The following is a 16,946-nucleotide window of genomic DNA, read 5'->3' as shown; positions in this document are numbered from 1 at the left end:
TCCAAAACAGTGCTGGTCTGTTATCAGTGCTTACACACCTGATTCCACCACAGCAGCTGTGTCTATTTGACTAGTCTACTCACGGGGACTCTCATCTTGCCAGACAGGGAGAAGAACGAATGGACTTTGTGCTGATTAGTGATAATTTACTCAGACATTCATCTGGGGCATTCCAATCAAACAACGGAGAGGAGAAAGAGAAATGTAGAGAGAGAGAGAAATCATAACAATCCGGTCAGGTGAGCTGATGTAGAAGGTAAATCCACACACATTAACTTATCTCGTAAGGTTAGATACAAGACAACTAGTCCACTTCAATCTCTCACTTAGTTCAGATCCAAGCCCTGACGCAGTGATAGCTACATGCTACTGGGGGGTCCCGTAGGCCGATATTTCTGCTCCCTGCTGCGTCTCAAAACGTCTCTGGATGCCAATCTGTTCTGCGAATGACGATATCTCAGGAGAGTCGCTTCTCTGCCTGGCTGACCTGGAGAGAGGGAAGGAGGAGAGAGACCGAATCTGGGAGACGAGGGCGAAGAAGAGGGCCGAGCAGGAGTGAGGAGGAGAGAGGGAGGGTAGTGGAGTGAGGAGGGGAGGGTAGTGGAGTGAGGGGGGTAGTGGAGTGAGGAGGGGAGGGTAGTGGAGTGAGGAGGGGAGGGTAGTGGAGTGAGTGGAGAGGGAGGGTAGTGGAGTGAGAAGGGGAGGGTAGTGGAGTGAGGAGGGGAGAGGGTGGTGGAGTGAGGAGGAGAGGGTGGTGGAGTGAGAAGGGGAGGGTAGTGGAGTGAGGAGGGGAGGGTGGTGGAGTGAGAAGGGGAGGGTAGTGGAGTGAGGAGGGGAGGGTAGTGGAGTGAGGGGAGAGGGAGGGTAGTGGAGTGAGGAGGGGAGAGGGTGGTGGAGTGAGGAGGAGAGGGTGGTGGAGTGAGGGGAGAGGGAGGGTAGTGGAGTGAGGAGGGGAGAGGGTGGTGGAGTGAGGAGGAGAGGGTGGTGGAGTGAGAAGGGGAGGGTAGTGGAGTGAGGAGGGGAGGGTGGTGGAGTGAGAAGGGGAGGGTAGTGGAGTGAGGAGGGGAGGGTAGTGGAGTGAGGAGGGGAGAGGGTGGTGGAGTGAGGAGGAGAGGGTGGTGGAGTGAGAAGGGGAGGGTAGTGGAGTGAGGAGGGGAGGGTGGTGGAGTGAGAAGGGGAGGGTAGTGGAGTGAGGAGGGGAGGGTAGTGGAGTGAGGAGGGGGAGGGTTGATCAGAAGAGGTGGGTTCTAGACAGTCGCCATCGTCCGTCTACAGTGAACAGAGTGAATTATTGATCATGAGCCCAGCAGCCAGGGGATGTGGGTACCTTTGTGTGCGTTTTTCCTCATAACATACACACAGACACACACAAACGTACCGTGACCCCCTTATTGCACACCAGACGTCTCTTCCATGCAGCACCCCCACCCGCGCCCCCACCCAGTCTCAACAGACAGTCCCCCAACTGAGAGAAGCACTTACCACGATATGATTGGAGCGTACAGTTTAATGAAGGCAGTAAGGAGGTCATGTCCTTGTGTGTGAGAGCAGAGCATGTGCTGAGGGGGGGGGTGAGGGGGTTGGGATCAGGGGTCACCAAAGGGCAATCTTGGATTTGTGAGAACAGAAACGAACCCATTGAATTAGAACTTCAAAGAGCCTTTTGAGGGGAGGTAATCACTAGCAATGTTCTGATCTGTTCTTCTGCTGTCATAGAAAATCCACATGTGAGAAATTGTTCATGTATACTGAAAACCTCACAAAGCATCACCGAGGCTTTCTGTATTTTAGTCCCCATTGTTCTACATCTTGTACACCACACATTCAGACCCTATTGATGTTGGTACATGTAACAAGGGCTAATAGGCTGCTCACCTCTGTGTATGAATAAGCATAAATGTTGACCCGGTCTGGTCGCTGGGGGGCTCAGGACATACGTGTGTGAGAGTGCGTGTGTGTGCACACTCAGATGAGGTCACTACGCTTGTGACAGACATCAGCAGCTGCTTTCCTGCTCCCTCTCTCTTGGTCCCACAACAAACATCAAGTGTTACCACATACTCGTAATATCCACATGACTACTGCTCCACTGTGTACAAGGAAGCATACACTAAAATAGAGGCATGAAAAGAACATGGCTATGCTGAGGGAATGTTCTGCATCTAATTGACTACCCCGGATTCTCCTATGAATGTGAATAAGGATAGCAAAAAAACCACAGGAGAAAGTTTCATACATTTTTTTTTCTCATCTTTATTCTTGAAGATTACAGGTTTCTTATTGCTCATCTACCATTATCACTTGCAATATTTTAACATTGTTGAGAGTTAAAGTTAAACATCTGGAGAATTGTTGCCGTTTTGTACCGAGGAGATTTTACAACAATACATACAGGAGTGGCTCTGATCTTTAGTTCCTAGACTGTTGAGTTCACTGGCCGTCCATACGAGATGCTGGTGTCGCCCCCCCTCCCCCCCTCCCCCCACCCCTGTGATGTAGCCGTGGGACCCATAACTGCCCCCCCACCCCCACCCCCCGGCCCACAGGCTATGATCCTGAGACAACTGCATCAAAGCAACCACAACGCCCTACACATGACCCAAACACACACACACACAACTCTCTTACATACACACACCTCTCTCTCTCTTACACAAACACACACACACATTCCAAACCTCTCGGACACAGCAACACCAATAGAACAGATCAACGCAAGACAGCTCAGCATAACCTGTTTTAGGAGATGAGATGACAGTGCAAGGATGATGCCCTACAGTCCAACTGCATTGACGAGAGGATCGCAGACAGGCTGGCCGACCACACAGCTCTTTCCATGGGGGTTGAGTTGGGGGAAGTAAATGCACAAATGGTAGTTTAGGACTGACTGTTAGGACAGGAACTAAGATTGACAGTATGGACAGGGTGACATGTGCACATGCCCAGTCAAAGGCTCCTAACTCATCTGGTGCCTACCAGCTGGGTGGTGGGCGGAGACTTTAGGTAGAACCAGAGCAAGGCAGACAGAACACTGGCAGACAGATTTGAGAACGGTCATCTTTTTTTTCTTCCTTTTTTTTCCTGTTACTTTTTGCATGTTTTACTTTTACACTGTCACATTGTCTAGGGAACAGACCATTGAGGATATCAACTGCAAATCAGCTGAGTTTGGCCCACTTACACAGAACAAAAACTGGAGGAAAAAACAAACTCCATGATTCACAACCATTTCACAGATTGTGGAAAGTTTTAAGGTCAATATTCCCTTCCATCATCTTTTTGATGACCCAATGTCAACAGTAAAGATTGGAAACATGAGTTTTAGGTGTGAAACTAGACATTTCGGTCCACAATCAATAACGAGAATATGCTTCAACCCCAGTCATTTAGGCCCACTCTGACCTCTCTAATGATAATAACCAAGGCCCTGTGTGTGTGTGTGTGTGTGTACCAATAAGTTGTGGCTGTACTAGGTATGCACTGCGTATTTTATCACCATCACAGCACATTACTGTTAAGGTCTGGGGAAACGTGAGCCAGGTACTTGGCTGTCTGTGCTGTACATTTGGTATATCTCTCTGACATAGGCTCTGCGTCACAGTATTCAAGATGAAGGTTTCAGTACATTTATTACACTTAGCATATCATAGAACATTTAATTGCTTATCTTTATAATAATGACATATAATATTGTTTTGATTTCTTTTTCAAAGGTAAGATATTAGATGGAGGGAAAAAAAGATAGAAAAATCTTATCTATAATATAAATATCTAAATATATACCCCTTGTTATGAGTTTATGTCCTGCCATGCTTATGGTACAGTTTGCTGCTTGATCAAATAAACCAAACCCAACCGTAACTGTCAACATCATGGAGCGTCTCTGGGAGAATACTTGTCATAAACGTCAACACTGGCATCATGTAATTAGCAGCTGGGAGGGGGTGTTCCACAAGGTAGGATCAATAGGCTAGCTGAATAAACGCCACAAAAAGATTCTTCATATTTTTTTTATGTTTTAAAACGAAAGATATGCAGGATCATTTGAGTACCCCATTGCTCCCAGCAACCCACTGCGAAGTGGATCTTTCATTATATTTAAGAGAGAGAAAAAAAAAAAAAAAAGAATGGCTGAATAATCACTGATTTCCCAAAGTTCAGCGTGCTAGCTGAGTGGTTCTGGAACACCATCCATAGAAGCTGAGACTTCAACTGACGCTGAGATGGTGCCACTGTGTTTGAGTGACAGGTGAACGAAAGAGGTCCTATCCAATCAGAGAATAGGACCCCACTCTTGCACCAGTCACTATCCAGTTCTATTAGAGACAAACTGTCACACTTGAAATCAAGGGCATAGAAAGAAAACGCATTTAAAAAAAATACTTAAAAACAGACCCCCAAAAAAGAGTTATAGGTCAGAATGAATGAAACGATCAAATAAAAGACAGATATGATTGGACCCGGTGACCCCACCCACCCTACTACTACGACGACGACAACGACCCCAACATCGCAAAGAAAACAAAAGCGTAAAGAAACAAACCCAGGAGTAGAAAAAGGAGACGGGAGCGCGCCCGTCACTACATCAGTAGAGACCATGTTCACACACAATCTGAAACCTTTTTGCTGTTTTTCTCTTCTTTCATTCTTACTCTTTTCTTGTTATTTTCCCCCCCGCCCCGTCAATAATTTCATCTCAGTTAATAAACTACAATAAAACGGTTGTAGTGGAAGAAGAGGGGGGGGGGGGGACATGTGACGACTTACTGACTTGACACACAACGTAGCTAAAGAGAGAAGAGACAAGGATGATGATGATGTCATGCTGTTTAGCTAGGTCCCTGGCTAATAGCTGGAGTAGCTCAACAAGGTAAGAGTTACGGTATTCTAGCGTCAATAAATAAACACTGCCAAAAGCGCAGAGAAAGACACGCCCCCCCCTGGGCTCTGATTCGCTAGACCAGAGCCCCCAGGTTAAAAGCAGGTGCGCAACCCTTCCCATCCTCCTCCCCCCCACACTCTTCTTCTTCTTCCTCCTTCCCCCCCTCTTTGTCGATGGATCTGTGCGGTTCATGGAGTATTGGTTCCTTCTGTATTTCCACCTCGACTCAACCTTTAATACCTGGAGGAAGAGACGGCCAGAGGGTGAGAACAGGGTGTTACAGTGGAAGCTGTGGAGCCTGGAGAAAGGTAGACATTACATACTGACACTATGGATGTCTCTGTCAGTGTCAAACCACAGTCTTTTCACTCTGAGAAAAATTGTTCGACACGACAAGCCCTGCTATTGTCCATTCAACTGTGAGTTAAGTGTCAAAGAGTGTGTGTGTGTGTGTGTGTGTGTGTGTGAGTGAGATGACGTGTGTGTGACTGTGATCAAGTATGCAAGTGTGTGTGACAGCCCCCTCTCTAGCTGAGGCGGTGCTGTGTGGGGTGAGCAGGTGAAGGTGCTGGGCGTGCTGTGTGGGGTGAGCAGGTGAAGGTGCTGGGCGTGCTGTGTGGGGTGAGCAGGTGAAGGTGCTGGGCGTGCTGTGTGGGGTGAGCAGGTGAAGGTGCTGGGCGTGCTGTGTGGGGTGAGCAGGTGAAGGTGCTGGGTGTGCTGTGTGGGGTGAGCAGGTGAAGGTGCTGGGCGTGCTGTGTGGGGTGAGCAGGTGAAGGTGCTGGGCGTGCTGTGTGGGGTGAGCAGGTGAAGGTGCTGGGCGTGCTGTGTGGGGTGAGCAGGTGAAGGTGCTGGGCGTGCTGTGTGGGGTGAGCAGGTGAAGGTGCTGGGTGTGCTGTGTGGGGTGAGCAGGTGAAGGTGCTGGGCGTGCTGTGTGGGGTGAGCAGGTGAAGGTGCTGGGCGTGCTGTGTGGGGTGAGCAGGTGAAGGTGCTGGGCGTGCTGTGTGGGGTGAGCAGGTGAAGGTGCTGGGCGTGCTGTGTGGGGTGAGCAGGTGAAGGTGCTGGACGTGCTGTGTGGGGTGAGCAGGTGTAGGTGCTGGGCGTGCTGTGTGGGGTGAGCAGGTGAAGGTGCTGGGCGTGATGTGTTGTCGGCACCTGTAGTAGTTGGGCTTGAAGGGCCCGTTCTTGTTGAGGCCCAGATACTTGGCCTGCTCGTCGCTGAGCTCCGTCAGGTGGGCGTCGAACGTGGGGAGGTGGAGGCTGGCCACGTACTCGTCTGTCACGGGCAGGAGAGAGAGGACGGGGGGGGGGGGGGGGGAGGGAGCAAAGCCGGGGTTAGGTTACCTGATGCGTGGTCATCAAATACCACCACCACGTTGTGAGTAATTGATCCTGCTCTGCTGTCATGGTCCAGGACCCAGTCCTGCTAGACAAACTACTGACCAGGGAGGAAACAGAGAAATACCAGTCCTGCTAGACAAACTACTGACCAGGGAGGAAACAGAGAAATACCAGTCCTGCTAGACAAACTACTGACCAGGGAGGAAACAGAGAGATACCAGTCCTGCTAGACAAGAACACTGACCAGGGAGGAGGTAGGGACCAGCTCTTGCAGAGAAGCTGACTAGTGCATGGTTTATTATTCATATGTTTCGCTGACTGCTATAAGGCTGTTATAAGGCTCTAATCTCGCTTTCTCTTTCGCTCTCTTTCTCTCTCCGTCTCTGGCTCTGCGATGGTGCAGTAAGCAGCAGCCTGTGACAGGGTGACCTACATTCAGACCCTCTGTCAGCCTCCATCTCAACCCCAGAGAGGAGAAGACAGGAGGAGAAAGGAGGAGAGGAAAAGAGAGCAGGAGAGGAGAAGAGGGAGAAGACGTGAGGAGGAGATAGGAGAAGAGAGGAGGCAAGAGAAGGGCGCATTTCTGGATTGATGGCAAGCTGCGCTCTGGCTACTCTCCGACTCTGTTGTAGACTTGGCGCACACACACACGCACGCATACACACCACACAAACACACACAATGCGCTCAACTGTGCATGATTCGCTGTGTCTGGGGAGGCTGCAGCTGTTAACGTCAATAGAAAGACGCTTAACGCTCTGAGCGCAGAAAACCCTGGAATGCTCACACCTGCTCTCTCCCTCTCCGTCTCACTTCACTACCTATCTATAGAACTCTGCTCCTCCAGCTCCCGGTCCGCCTGTTCCCTAGAGGAGGTCAGAGGTCAGCATGGTCAGCAGCACAGGCGCCGCCTGCCAGGGCGGAGCTAGTCCTGGTGAGGACTGGCAGAGAGCAGGAGGGAGAGTCGAGAAGTCACGACGGAGACGATGGAGGGAACGATGGGAGGGGAATGAGAGCTGAGGACAGAAAGGGGGGGGGGGGAGGGGTCTTACCCATCTTCTTGGGAAGTAGGTAGACGTCCTGCTTGTAGCGCCCCTCTGGAGCGTTGTATAGCTCTATCAGAGCCAGGGCCTGACGAAACACACACACACACACACACACACACCTTAGGAACCGGAACTATGACCAACAGGGGGGGTTTCTGTCACCACGAGTACTGCCTGGGAACAGAGCCACTGCCGAGTGGAGCTACGGTTACACACTACCACACACACACACACACACTAACACACACACTAACACTACCACACACACACACACACTAACACTACCACACACTAACACTACCACACACACACACACACACAAACTAACACACTAACACACACACACATACGCACGTACCTGAGTGGTGGCGGTGATGGACAGCACAAAGGTGGGCACTGTAGAACAGCTAAGGTTCAGCAGACGCCCCTGAGAGAGAGAAATAGGAAGGGAGAGAGGGGGACGGAGAGAGAGGAAAAATTATAAAACAAACAAGTAAAGAACAGCAGACGGATCGCGAGGCAGAAGCAAGCTAGAATGTTCTAGAACAAAACGGCCTGTGGCCCTGAGGAGCTCTGCTTTCAGTTCCCAATCAGGTGTGTCAATAGATGGTCCAGTTAGTACTGTCTGGAGGTCTCCCACTTCCTCTCTTCACACACACACACACACACACACACACACACACACACACACACACACACACACACACACACACACACACACCGTTCCTGTTTATAGCCCATACAGCCAGCATACAGAGTCCAGAGATGACATGAGGAAGAGAGAGCTCTCTGATACTCCTCTCAAGTTGACGCAGGACAGTCAACAATCATTCTTATTGTGTGTGTATGTGTGTGAACATGGGAAGTGGGAGAGAGAGCTGTGTGTATTCATACCTCTGCCAGCAGGACTATCCTCTTGCCGTCGGGCCAGATGACGTGGTCCACCTGTGACCTCACCCTCTCCCAGGTCAACTCTGGGGTCCTCAGGCTGGCCTGGAACACACACACGCACAACAGAGTCAGTGTGACAGCACGACAGGGAGTCAAACAGCTGGAGTACCAGCCACAGCCGGTCACATCACTTCAGTGTATACACAGCCACCTAGTGTCATCCTCCCTCCCTCCCTCCCTCCCTCCCTCCCTCCCTCCCTCCCTCCCTCCCTCCCTCCCTCCCTCCCTCCCTCCCTCCCTCCCTCCCTCCCTCCCTCCCTCCCTCCCTCCCTCCCTCCCTCCCTCCCTCCCTCTCTCCCTCTCTCCCTCTCCCTCTCCCTCAACCCCTCCCTCCCCCCTCCCCCTCCCCCACCCTCTCTCCCTCTCTCTCCCTCTCCCTCTCTCTCCCTCTCTCTCCCTCCCTCTCCCCCTCTCTCCCCCTCTCTCCCTCTCTCTCTCTCTCCTTCTCCCTCCCCCTCCCCCTCTCCCTCTCTCTCTCCCTCTCTCTCTCTCTCCTTCTCCCTCCCCCTCCCCCTCTCCCTCTCTCTCTCCCCCTCTCCCTCTCTCCCTCTCTCTCTCCCTCTCCCCCCCCCTCTCTCTCACACACACACACACACACACACAGGTGATGTCAGCAGGGCGTCTGAGGGCGGCGACTCACCACGTCAATCTCGGTGTTGGAGTGTCCCATATTGCAGACGATGCAGCCGTTCTTCATGCGGTCCAGGTACTCCCTCACCACCACGTTCTTGTTGCCTGGAGCACACAGACGGGGAACGTGTGTGTGTGTGTGTGTGTGTGTGTGTGTGTGGGGGCACGTAGGCTCCACACCGGTGATTAAGGCCGTCGATCCTTCACTTTCAATTAGCATTCCCCCCAGTAGCCCAGCAGATGGAGGAGGGTAATGAACTAGAGATGAACGTGCTCTCTCCACTCTCCTCCACTAAGTTTGTGTGTGTGTGTGTGTGTGTGTGTGGGTGCCTTACCTGTGCAGGTGATGACAATGTCCACTTGTCTGATGACCTCATTCAGCTTCACCAGTCTGAAGCCATCCATACTGTGTATGGGCAGGAAAAACACACCCTCAGGAATGTTGCACTGCACTTACAAGACACACTTTTCTATACCGGTTGTCCATGATGACAAACTAACGCAGAGGAAACACCTCTCGAGTCCCTGCTGTTTCATTGGCTGACAGGGTCAGCATCCGGCTGCCCGTTGGCTGGCAGAATGGCTGTCTGGGTTCTGATTGGCTGACTCACCAGGCCTGCAGGGCACATATGGGGTCGATCTCGGTGACATAGACGATGGAGCCCATGGCTTTAAGTGCAGCACAGCAGCCCTTTCCCACCTGGGGAAGGACAAACACACTGTTCAGCACCTGCATGGTTATAGCTATGTAATTAGTTTGTGAACAGTGCCCCCTGCAGGTTACCCCTGGTACTGGGCCAGTAGGACAGTAGAGACTGTGACTGGGCCTCACCTCTCCATAACCACACACAACCACCTGCTTCCCCCCGAACATCACATCAGTGGTCCTCTTCAGTCTGGGGGGGGGGGGGGGGGGGGAGTCGACAATCACTTAGTGTACAAGGAACAGTGGCCTGTTATGTGTGTGTGTGTGTGTGGACTCTTACCCATCCAGGATGGACTCTCTGCAGCAGTACAGGTTGTCAAACTTCTGCTTGGTCACAGAGTCATTGACATTCATGGCAGGAACACACAGCTTGCCCGCCTTGGACAACTGGTACAACCTGCAGACACACACACAGACAAACACACGCACACTGTTAGGCATGCTGACTTCCTTATTTCAAACATGACAAATTATGCCATCAAATCAATTTTTACTTGTGTAGCCCTTTCTACAATTCATTTCACAGATGCCCCAAGATCAGCACAACATAACACCAACCTAAATCCTCAAGGAATTATTATACAACAATCCTGCAGTTTCCATGGTAGGCCACTAGATGGCAACATGACCATGTCAGCTCATGGAGGCAAACAGGGAGAGGACAGCCTGCCATCTAACATACTGTGTGTGTGTGTGTGTGTGTGAGAGTGTGTGTGTGTGTGTGTGTGTGTGTGTGTGTGTGTGTGTGTGTTAGTGACCCACCTGTGGACGCCAGTGACGCTCTCCTCGACGATGCCCTTGATCTTCTTGAACATGTTGGGGTATTTCTTGTAGATCCAGTGAGTGAGGTCTCCCCCATCGTCCAGGATCTGCAGCAGGACACACGGACACTGTGAGACCAGAGCCCCACAGCCCCTCTCCTCCCTGGGCATCTGTCCACCTCACCGAGACCCCACCTGGGTCACACTACAACACTAGCGGCCAATGCTACAGGGCTGGGCTGATGGGGGTGGGGTCGGAGGGAGGTCAGATGAGTGACTGTTGGGGGACGCACCATGTTGGGCTGCCAGCCCTCCAAGTTGACACAGCGGTCGATGCACCACCAGAAATCGTCCTCAGACTCGCCCTTCCAGGCAAACACAGAGAAACCTGGGAAAGACAGACAGACAGACAGACACAGAGAGAGAGAGGGAGAGAGAGAGAGAGAGACAGAGAGAGACAGAGAGAGACAGAGAGAGACAGAGAGAGAGAGAGAGAGAGAGAGAGAGAGATTAAAAGTGGGTAAGTAGGTGGTTGAGAGGAGGTGGATGGGGACCACCCAAGAGGGTGAGGATTTATGAGAGAAAACCACACACACACACACACACACGGGTCCCTCACCTCCCTCTGCCAGAGCAGCTGCCACCTCATTCTGGGTGGAGTAGATGTTGCAGGCAGCCCACCTGCACTGGGCCCCCAGGGCAGACAGGGTCTCCATCAGCACCTACACACACACACACACACGCACACACACACACACACACGTCAGGCGGGACCCCCAAGAATATCAACTAAAAGAAGCTTTGAGTGTGTATACTTGCTGTGGTCTGGGCCAGTGAAGTCTGTGTTGAGTCTGTGTCTGTGTGTGAACATATGCCAGTGTTGTGTGTGCTGTGTTCATAAACTATGAACGCATGTGCTATTACAGCTGTCTGCGAGGTGTGTGTGTGGGTGTGGGTGAGTGTGTGTGTGTACTCACGGCGGTCTGGGCGGTGATGTGGGTGCATCCCACCACTTTGGCTCCAGCCAGGGGCTTCTCTCCCTGGGCTCTCTTCCTCAGAGCCATCAGGGCTGGCATCTCTACAGGGACGACACACACACCATTGAGAGACTGTAGGAACCCCTCTTCGTCAGTAAATAGATCATCACTGTGCTTAATCTCAGCAGTGTGTTCAGCCCATCGGCTATAAACAGAATGGACCAAGAGTCTCTGCTCCCTCCAACTGTACAGGAATGAAGCCACAGTATCCTGGATACGTGTGCGGCCATCTTGGGCTAGGGATGTCATCTGGAGTCTGCGCAGTCGTGATTGGGTGGTGGAGCCGCGGTATGGGGGTCCCGCCCATACACTCGCCTGCCCCAATCCAGACCACACATTAAGCCCTTTTTATATCATCCAATGAATAACCAATTCAAAACACACTGGTCAGAAAAAATGTGCACTTCAACGGACATCAGCGTGATTAGAACAACTTAAAACGACCGAAACCATTTATGGGAAGAAAAAAAAAAAGAATATTGAAGTGTGCACTCTGGGCTCGTGTACCATCCGCTAACATGGAGGGGGCGGGACTTGTGACCTATACTGCAGCCGGCCACACGGGGGCGATGGAGATGTTTCGGGCTTCACTTTAGAGGAGCCGTCATGCCGTCCGTCTGTGTACAGTCAGTGGTTCAGCCAGGTCACCCGTGTGAGTGAGGACAGTGTGAGTGGCTCGTGGTGACAGGCCTGGGTTCAGCTGAGGACAGCCCCCATCGTGTCTAATCAGGGTACACTTGATTAGGTATAAAGAGGGGGGGGGGGGAGGGGGCAGCAGCCTGCTGTTCACTCCAAAGCCTGGGCGGGGGACATATGGGCACCCGGGAGGAGCCTGTATTTGAGCCTGACACGCACACGCACACGTGTGTGTCCCCCCCCCCACGTTACCCTGCTCGGCAATCTCGATCTCCCTGCGTCCAAAGTCGGCCTGCTTGATGTTCTTGATGCAGAAGTCTCCGTTGCCCTTGGAGTTCTTCTGCTGCTTGTCCCTGGGAGAGGTCTCGTCATCGGAGCTGTCTGTGTAGGAGGCAGCTGCAACACAGGGCAGCCCGGGGCTTCAAAACACGGGATGTACACACACACGCAATCAACACACACAGACATTCTTAAACACATCTAGTCCACTCCACACATTCAACACTGAATCAGAAGTGAGGGAGAGATAGGGAGGGGGGGGGGGGTGTTACAGCTGTGGGAATCATCAGGGTAATCAGAGGTGAAGAAGAGAGAGACTTTAGTGTCAATGTGATGAGGCTGAGAAAGTAAGAGAGAGACAGTGAGACAGTGAGAGAGAGAGAGAGACACAGTGAGACAGTGAGAAAGAGAGAGAGAGAGAGAGAGACAGTGAGAGAGAGAGACACAGTGAGACAGTGAGAGAGAGAGAGAGAGAGAGAGAGAGACACAGTGAGACAGTGAGAGAGAGAGAGACACAGTGAGACAGTGAGAGAGACACAGTGAGACAGTGAGAGAGAGAGAGAGAGAGAGAGAACTTGTCCTCCTTCAGCACACTGTGGCTCAGTGTGAACCAGTCTCTCTCCTCTCTCTCAGAGACCTCTGTCTTAATCCTCTTACACTGGCCTGACTGCCGACAACCTGGCTCAGCTCAAACTTCACAAGGACAGTGCGTGCGTGTGTGTGCGTGTGCGTGTGCGTGTGTGTGCGTGTGGAAGGAAACTCTGTATCAGTGCCCCTTCATCCCTGCAGCATGTGCCTTCCAGCTGGCATCCCTCCCTAACAGTTTCATCACCAGAGCAAAGACCACTATTGTGTGTGTGCCGATACTAAAACTGGGGAGTGCGAGTGTGCGTGTGCGCGTGTGTGGTGTGTGTGTTCCGTACCTGAGCTGTAGCTGTCTGTGGAGGACTGGGAGATGGAGCGGGACAAGGAGCGACGGCCGATCTTGGTGGGACGTTTGTTGAACTCCTGCTTCTGGTCTGCAAACTGGATCTGCGGGGGGAAGGGAGGGGGGGGCAGGGTCACATAGGGCTGAACACGCACACCCCACTACCCATCCAGAATAATGGAGGGTTCAGGCCCCACAACTGGGCCCTTGCGTCCACACACCGAAGGCACCTCACGCACAGAGATTTTATGGAGCATGCACTGATATGTGACTTATTACTGTAGTGCTATAAAACACAACAGTACAAGGACATAGCGGTAACAAAGAGTCCTGATAAATAAATAAATAAAAAAGAATAACACCCAGTTGAAGTCTCACAGCCAGAGCGGGTTGTTTAATACTTATATAACGCCCATACATCGGAATCCATGACACACTGCTAGGAGCGTGTGCACAAACAAAACCAGACGGACTGAGTCACGTCCAGTATGGGGTCATGCTGCTGACTGCAGTCTTTCAGTCTTATTCACACACGACAGAGAGAGAGAGAGAGAGAGAGAGAGAGAGAGAGAGAAGGGAGGGGAGAGGAGGGAGAGGAAGGGAGAGGAGAGAAGGAAGGAAGGGAGAGACAGAGTCAATCACAAGGATAGCTTGGAGGTTCCGAGTTCTCTCACGTCGGAGACTGAACGGTCAGGCATCCTTCCTCCTCTCGCATCTCTCTCTCTCTCTCTCTTACCTTCTTCACCCTGTGTTCACCGCTCTCAACATCACTCTTTTTCTTCAACATGACCCCGGTCGCAGTGAGCGAGTGTGTGTGTGAGAGAGAGTGTGTGTGGGTGTAACTGTGAAGGTGGACTAGGTTGCAGTGTGTGAGATGTGAGAGAGCAGTTCTGTTTGGGTGAGGGGGAGCTCATATCAGGTCTAGATCCATTTATACCACCTCTCTCTCTCTCTCTCTCTTTCTGTGTTGTACTCTGATCCAGCCCTAACTGGCAGAAAGGCGCTTTGGACACAATGCTGAATTGTTTGGTTTATTGTGTCATTTCTCCTCTCACTTTCTCTCCCCCAGCCCCCCCCTCTCCCTCTCCCTCGGTCCTCTTGCTTGTTAATTGTTACCGTGGTGTTTGTGGGGGCAGCTTTACTGCCAGTCCTGGTCCACTGGTCAGGTGGTCAGGCCCAGAATGACCCCAAAACTGAGCCCCGGGGGCTGGGGTAGAGTCCAGCAGGACAACCCCCCACTTCTACAGAGCTCAGCCTCGACATCAGCGAGGCTCCAGTCATCACCGAAAACCACAAGGCAAACGGTTCTCGACTTCAACTAATAGTATTAGTAACAGCATTTTGAAACCCATGTAGTGAAAGACACCTTAGAGACACAAAGTTGCCTAATGAGCAAAAGCCTACGTTTAAAATAAAGTGGAGTGATTGAGGCGAGTTTAGGACGCCGATACGCCATGAGTCCTCAGCCCAGCTGTTGGTGAGTTCTACGACTGGGGGACAGGACAGGAGGTTGATGGGGAGGTGAACTAGGAAACACCAGGCTGTAATCAACGTGTCTGGGTCACATAAAGGCTGGCTCCTGTTGCAGTGGATCCTTCACAGCAAATCTCATCTGCTCAATCAAACTAAACAGATGGGTCAATGAGGGCCAAAGAGCTTCTGTGTCTGTGTGTGTGTCGCAAGGACATCTGACCTTACTCATGTTTTCCGAACACTTTGCCATGTTGGCAGACACACACACACACACACACACACACAGTTACGGGGCTGCTTGGAGAGGTCATGCAGTAGAGGTCAGTAAATTCCCGTAATCCTCTGTCTTAATCATGGATCTGGTGCAATCAGAGCAACGAGAACAAGCCTGCTTCAATTAGGAGAGAGGAGGAGGAAAAGGAGGAGGAAGAGGAGGCAGTGGTTAAGACGAGATGGCTGGTTTATGAGGATCAAGTGGTCAAGGATCAGTCTTGTGTCTCTGTAGCTCCATGGCCGTGCAGAGGCCAAGCCTGTGGATGCATGAATGAAGCGTGTGGCTCGATTGAATAATCCCATAGTGCTTCTAACAGTCCACACTGAGAGCACACTGCTGCTGGATGGATATGAATGGATTCATGCTTGAATGGACACCACTCCAGAGCCTTCCCTTCAACTAGCTCTCTCTGTCTCTCTGTCTCTCTGTCTGACTCTCTGTCTCTGAGGATTCTGAGAGCCTAGCCTAACACAGGTTCCACTCATTCATTTGTAGCCTGACTGGATGAGAGAGAGGAGAGAGGAGAGAGGAGAGAGAGAGAGAGAGAGAGAGAGAGAGAGAGAGAGAGAGAGATGAAGAAGCAGTGAGAGGACAGGGGAAAGGGATGGAGGGTGAGAGAGATAGAACAGAAAAAGAAGAGGCGAGGAACGCATAGAGGAAAGAGTGGGAGAGAAGGAATGTGTGAGCGACAAAGAGGGAGGGAGACACAGAGAGAGATGATGTGTTGTGTAAGAGAGAGCAGTGACAGGCTGTCCCAGAGTCCAGTGCCAGCAGCATCAGAACCAGGCCCCTTGCAGCAGCCAGTCACCAGTGGGACGGCACCACTGCAAGGCAGAGAGGAGACGACTCCTGATCCCAACACAGAGGAGGTGAGGGTGAGGGAGGGAGAGAGAGAGAGGGGGAAAGAGACAGAGACAGGGAGAGAGAGACAGAGAGAGAGACAGAGAGAGAGACAGAGACAGAGACAGAGAGAGAGAGAGACAGAGAGAGAGAGAGAGAGAGAGAGAGAGCACAGCAGGCTCTGGACGGGGCCTCATTCCACACACATGAATCCTTATCTTAATCTCCATTACAGATAGACTGAAAGCATCTACTCTCTCTCTCTTTCGTTCTCCCAGTTTCTCTTTGTCTCGTCTCCCTCTGTTTCAAGACGTGTGTGTGTGTGTTAACCTAGCTGCAGCACCAGTATATACATAATGGATGCTCAGTGATTGGGAGACTAATGAGATGTAAATAATGGATGCAAATTCAACACTGCTGAACACAGCGCATTGTCGACTGTGTGTGCGCACGAGCGCGCGTGTGTGTGTGCGCGAAACCAGACCGGTGCCAACCAGTCATGCCCTGCACACCCAACGGTCCAAAACCCTGACCCAGTGGTGCCACTTTTAGCAGGGCGAGCCCAGGCAGAGAGAGGATGGGAAACTGGGCCGGCTGCCAGGGGCCGATTAGAGCCCACAGCCCCAGCGCCGGCCACGCGCAGTGGCGCGACTCAGCCAGCAGGTGGCAGAGTAGCAGCACGTGGCGTGACAGGCCCTGTGTGGCCCTGCAAGCTGGAGGAGAGATGAGCGACAGGCTGAGAGGGAGAGAGATATAGGAGGAGAGGGATACATAGAGAGAGGGGGAGAGAGAGAGAGACGGGGGCAGAGAGAAAGAGAGAGAGACAGAAAACGAGATGAAGCCATGAGATGGTTCCTGGTAACAGAGCCCTCTCAACACCATCAAAAGTGTTGTCCCACTCCCGGGTCAGTGTTATGATGGTCATGAGAGTCCGGAACGTTCCGTGTTATTCAGCGCCGGCCTCAGAGTTCGAGAGCAGGGTAAGCTGCTCTGGTTTGCTGTTCTGGAGCAGCACGTCACCTGCTGACATGCAAGCCGCCATGGGGTTTCTAAACTCTGTGTGTGTGTGTGTGTGTGTGTGTGTGAGTGTGTGTGTGTGAGTGTGTGTGTGACCTGCTGAGAGTTGCTGGCCACCATGGAGGGGGTCATGTGACCAGAAACCCTG

The 16,946-nt window shown here is 51.9% G+C and overlaps 1 protein-coding gene across 3 annotated transcripts in view; it reads right to left on the bottom strand.

The window, feature by feature from the left end:
• Positions 1-4,986: 4,986 nt before the first annotated feature.
• The window catches only part of ahcyl2b (adenosylhomocysteinase like 2b), a 26,383-nt gene continuing 14,423 nt past the window's right edge, over positions 4,987-16,946 (bottom strand). The window contains exons 2-17 of one of the 3 annotated variants that reach the window (XM_084701361.1): positions 13,190-13,298; positions 12,240-12,383; positions 11,292-11,392; positions 10,934-11,036; positions 10,608-10,702; positions 10,316-10,422; positions 9,834-9,950; positions 9,680-9,743; positions 9,459-9,547; positions 9,183-9,253; positions 8,858-8,952; positions 8,161-8,259; positions 7,625-7,693; positions 7,273-7,351; positions 6,035-6,155; positions 4,987-5,122 (exon numbers count right to left, since the gene is read on the bottom strand). In XM_084701361.1, the coding sequence (XP_084557487.1) occupies positions 5,116-5,122; positions 6,035-6,155; positions 7,273-7,351; positions 7,625-7,693; positions 8,161-8,259; positions 8,858-8,952; positions 9,183-9,253; positions 9,459-9,547; positions 9,680-9,743; positions 9,834-9,950; positions 10,316-10,422; positions 10,608-10,702; positions 10,934-11,036; positions 11,292-11,392; positions 12,240-12,383; positions 13,190-13,298 (1,470 nt within the window). In that variant the 3' untranslated portion in view covers positions 4,987-5,115. The remainder of the gene's footprint in view (positions 5,123-6,034; positions 6,156-7,272; positions 7,352-7,624; positions 7,694-8,160; positions 8,260-8,857; positions 8,953-9,182; positions 9,254-9,458; positions 9,548-9,679; positions 9,744-9,833; positions 9,951-10,315; positions 10,423-10,607; positions 10,703-10,933; positions 11,037-11,291; positions 11,393-12,239; positions 12,384-13,189; positions 13,299-16,946) is intronic. The other 2 variants (XM_084701362.1, XR_014762437.1) reach the window with 2 other exon arrangements.

The sequence above is a fragment of the Hypomesus nipponensis genome, chromosome 7 (assembly GCF_054491055.1).
Source record: "Hypomesus nipponensis isolate SF chromosome 7, ASM5449105v1, whole genome shotgun sequence".
Classification (NCBI taxonomy): Eukaryota; Metazoa; Chordata; class Actinopteri; order Osmeriformes; family Osmeridae; genus Hypomesus; species Hypomesus nipponensis.
The sequence above is the reverse complement of the archived record's forward strand: the minus strand, read 5'-3'. Positions and strand labels throughout refer to the sequence as shown.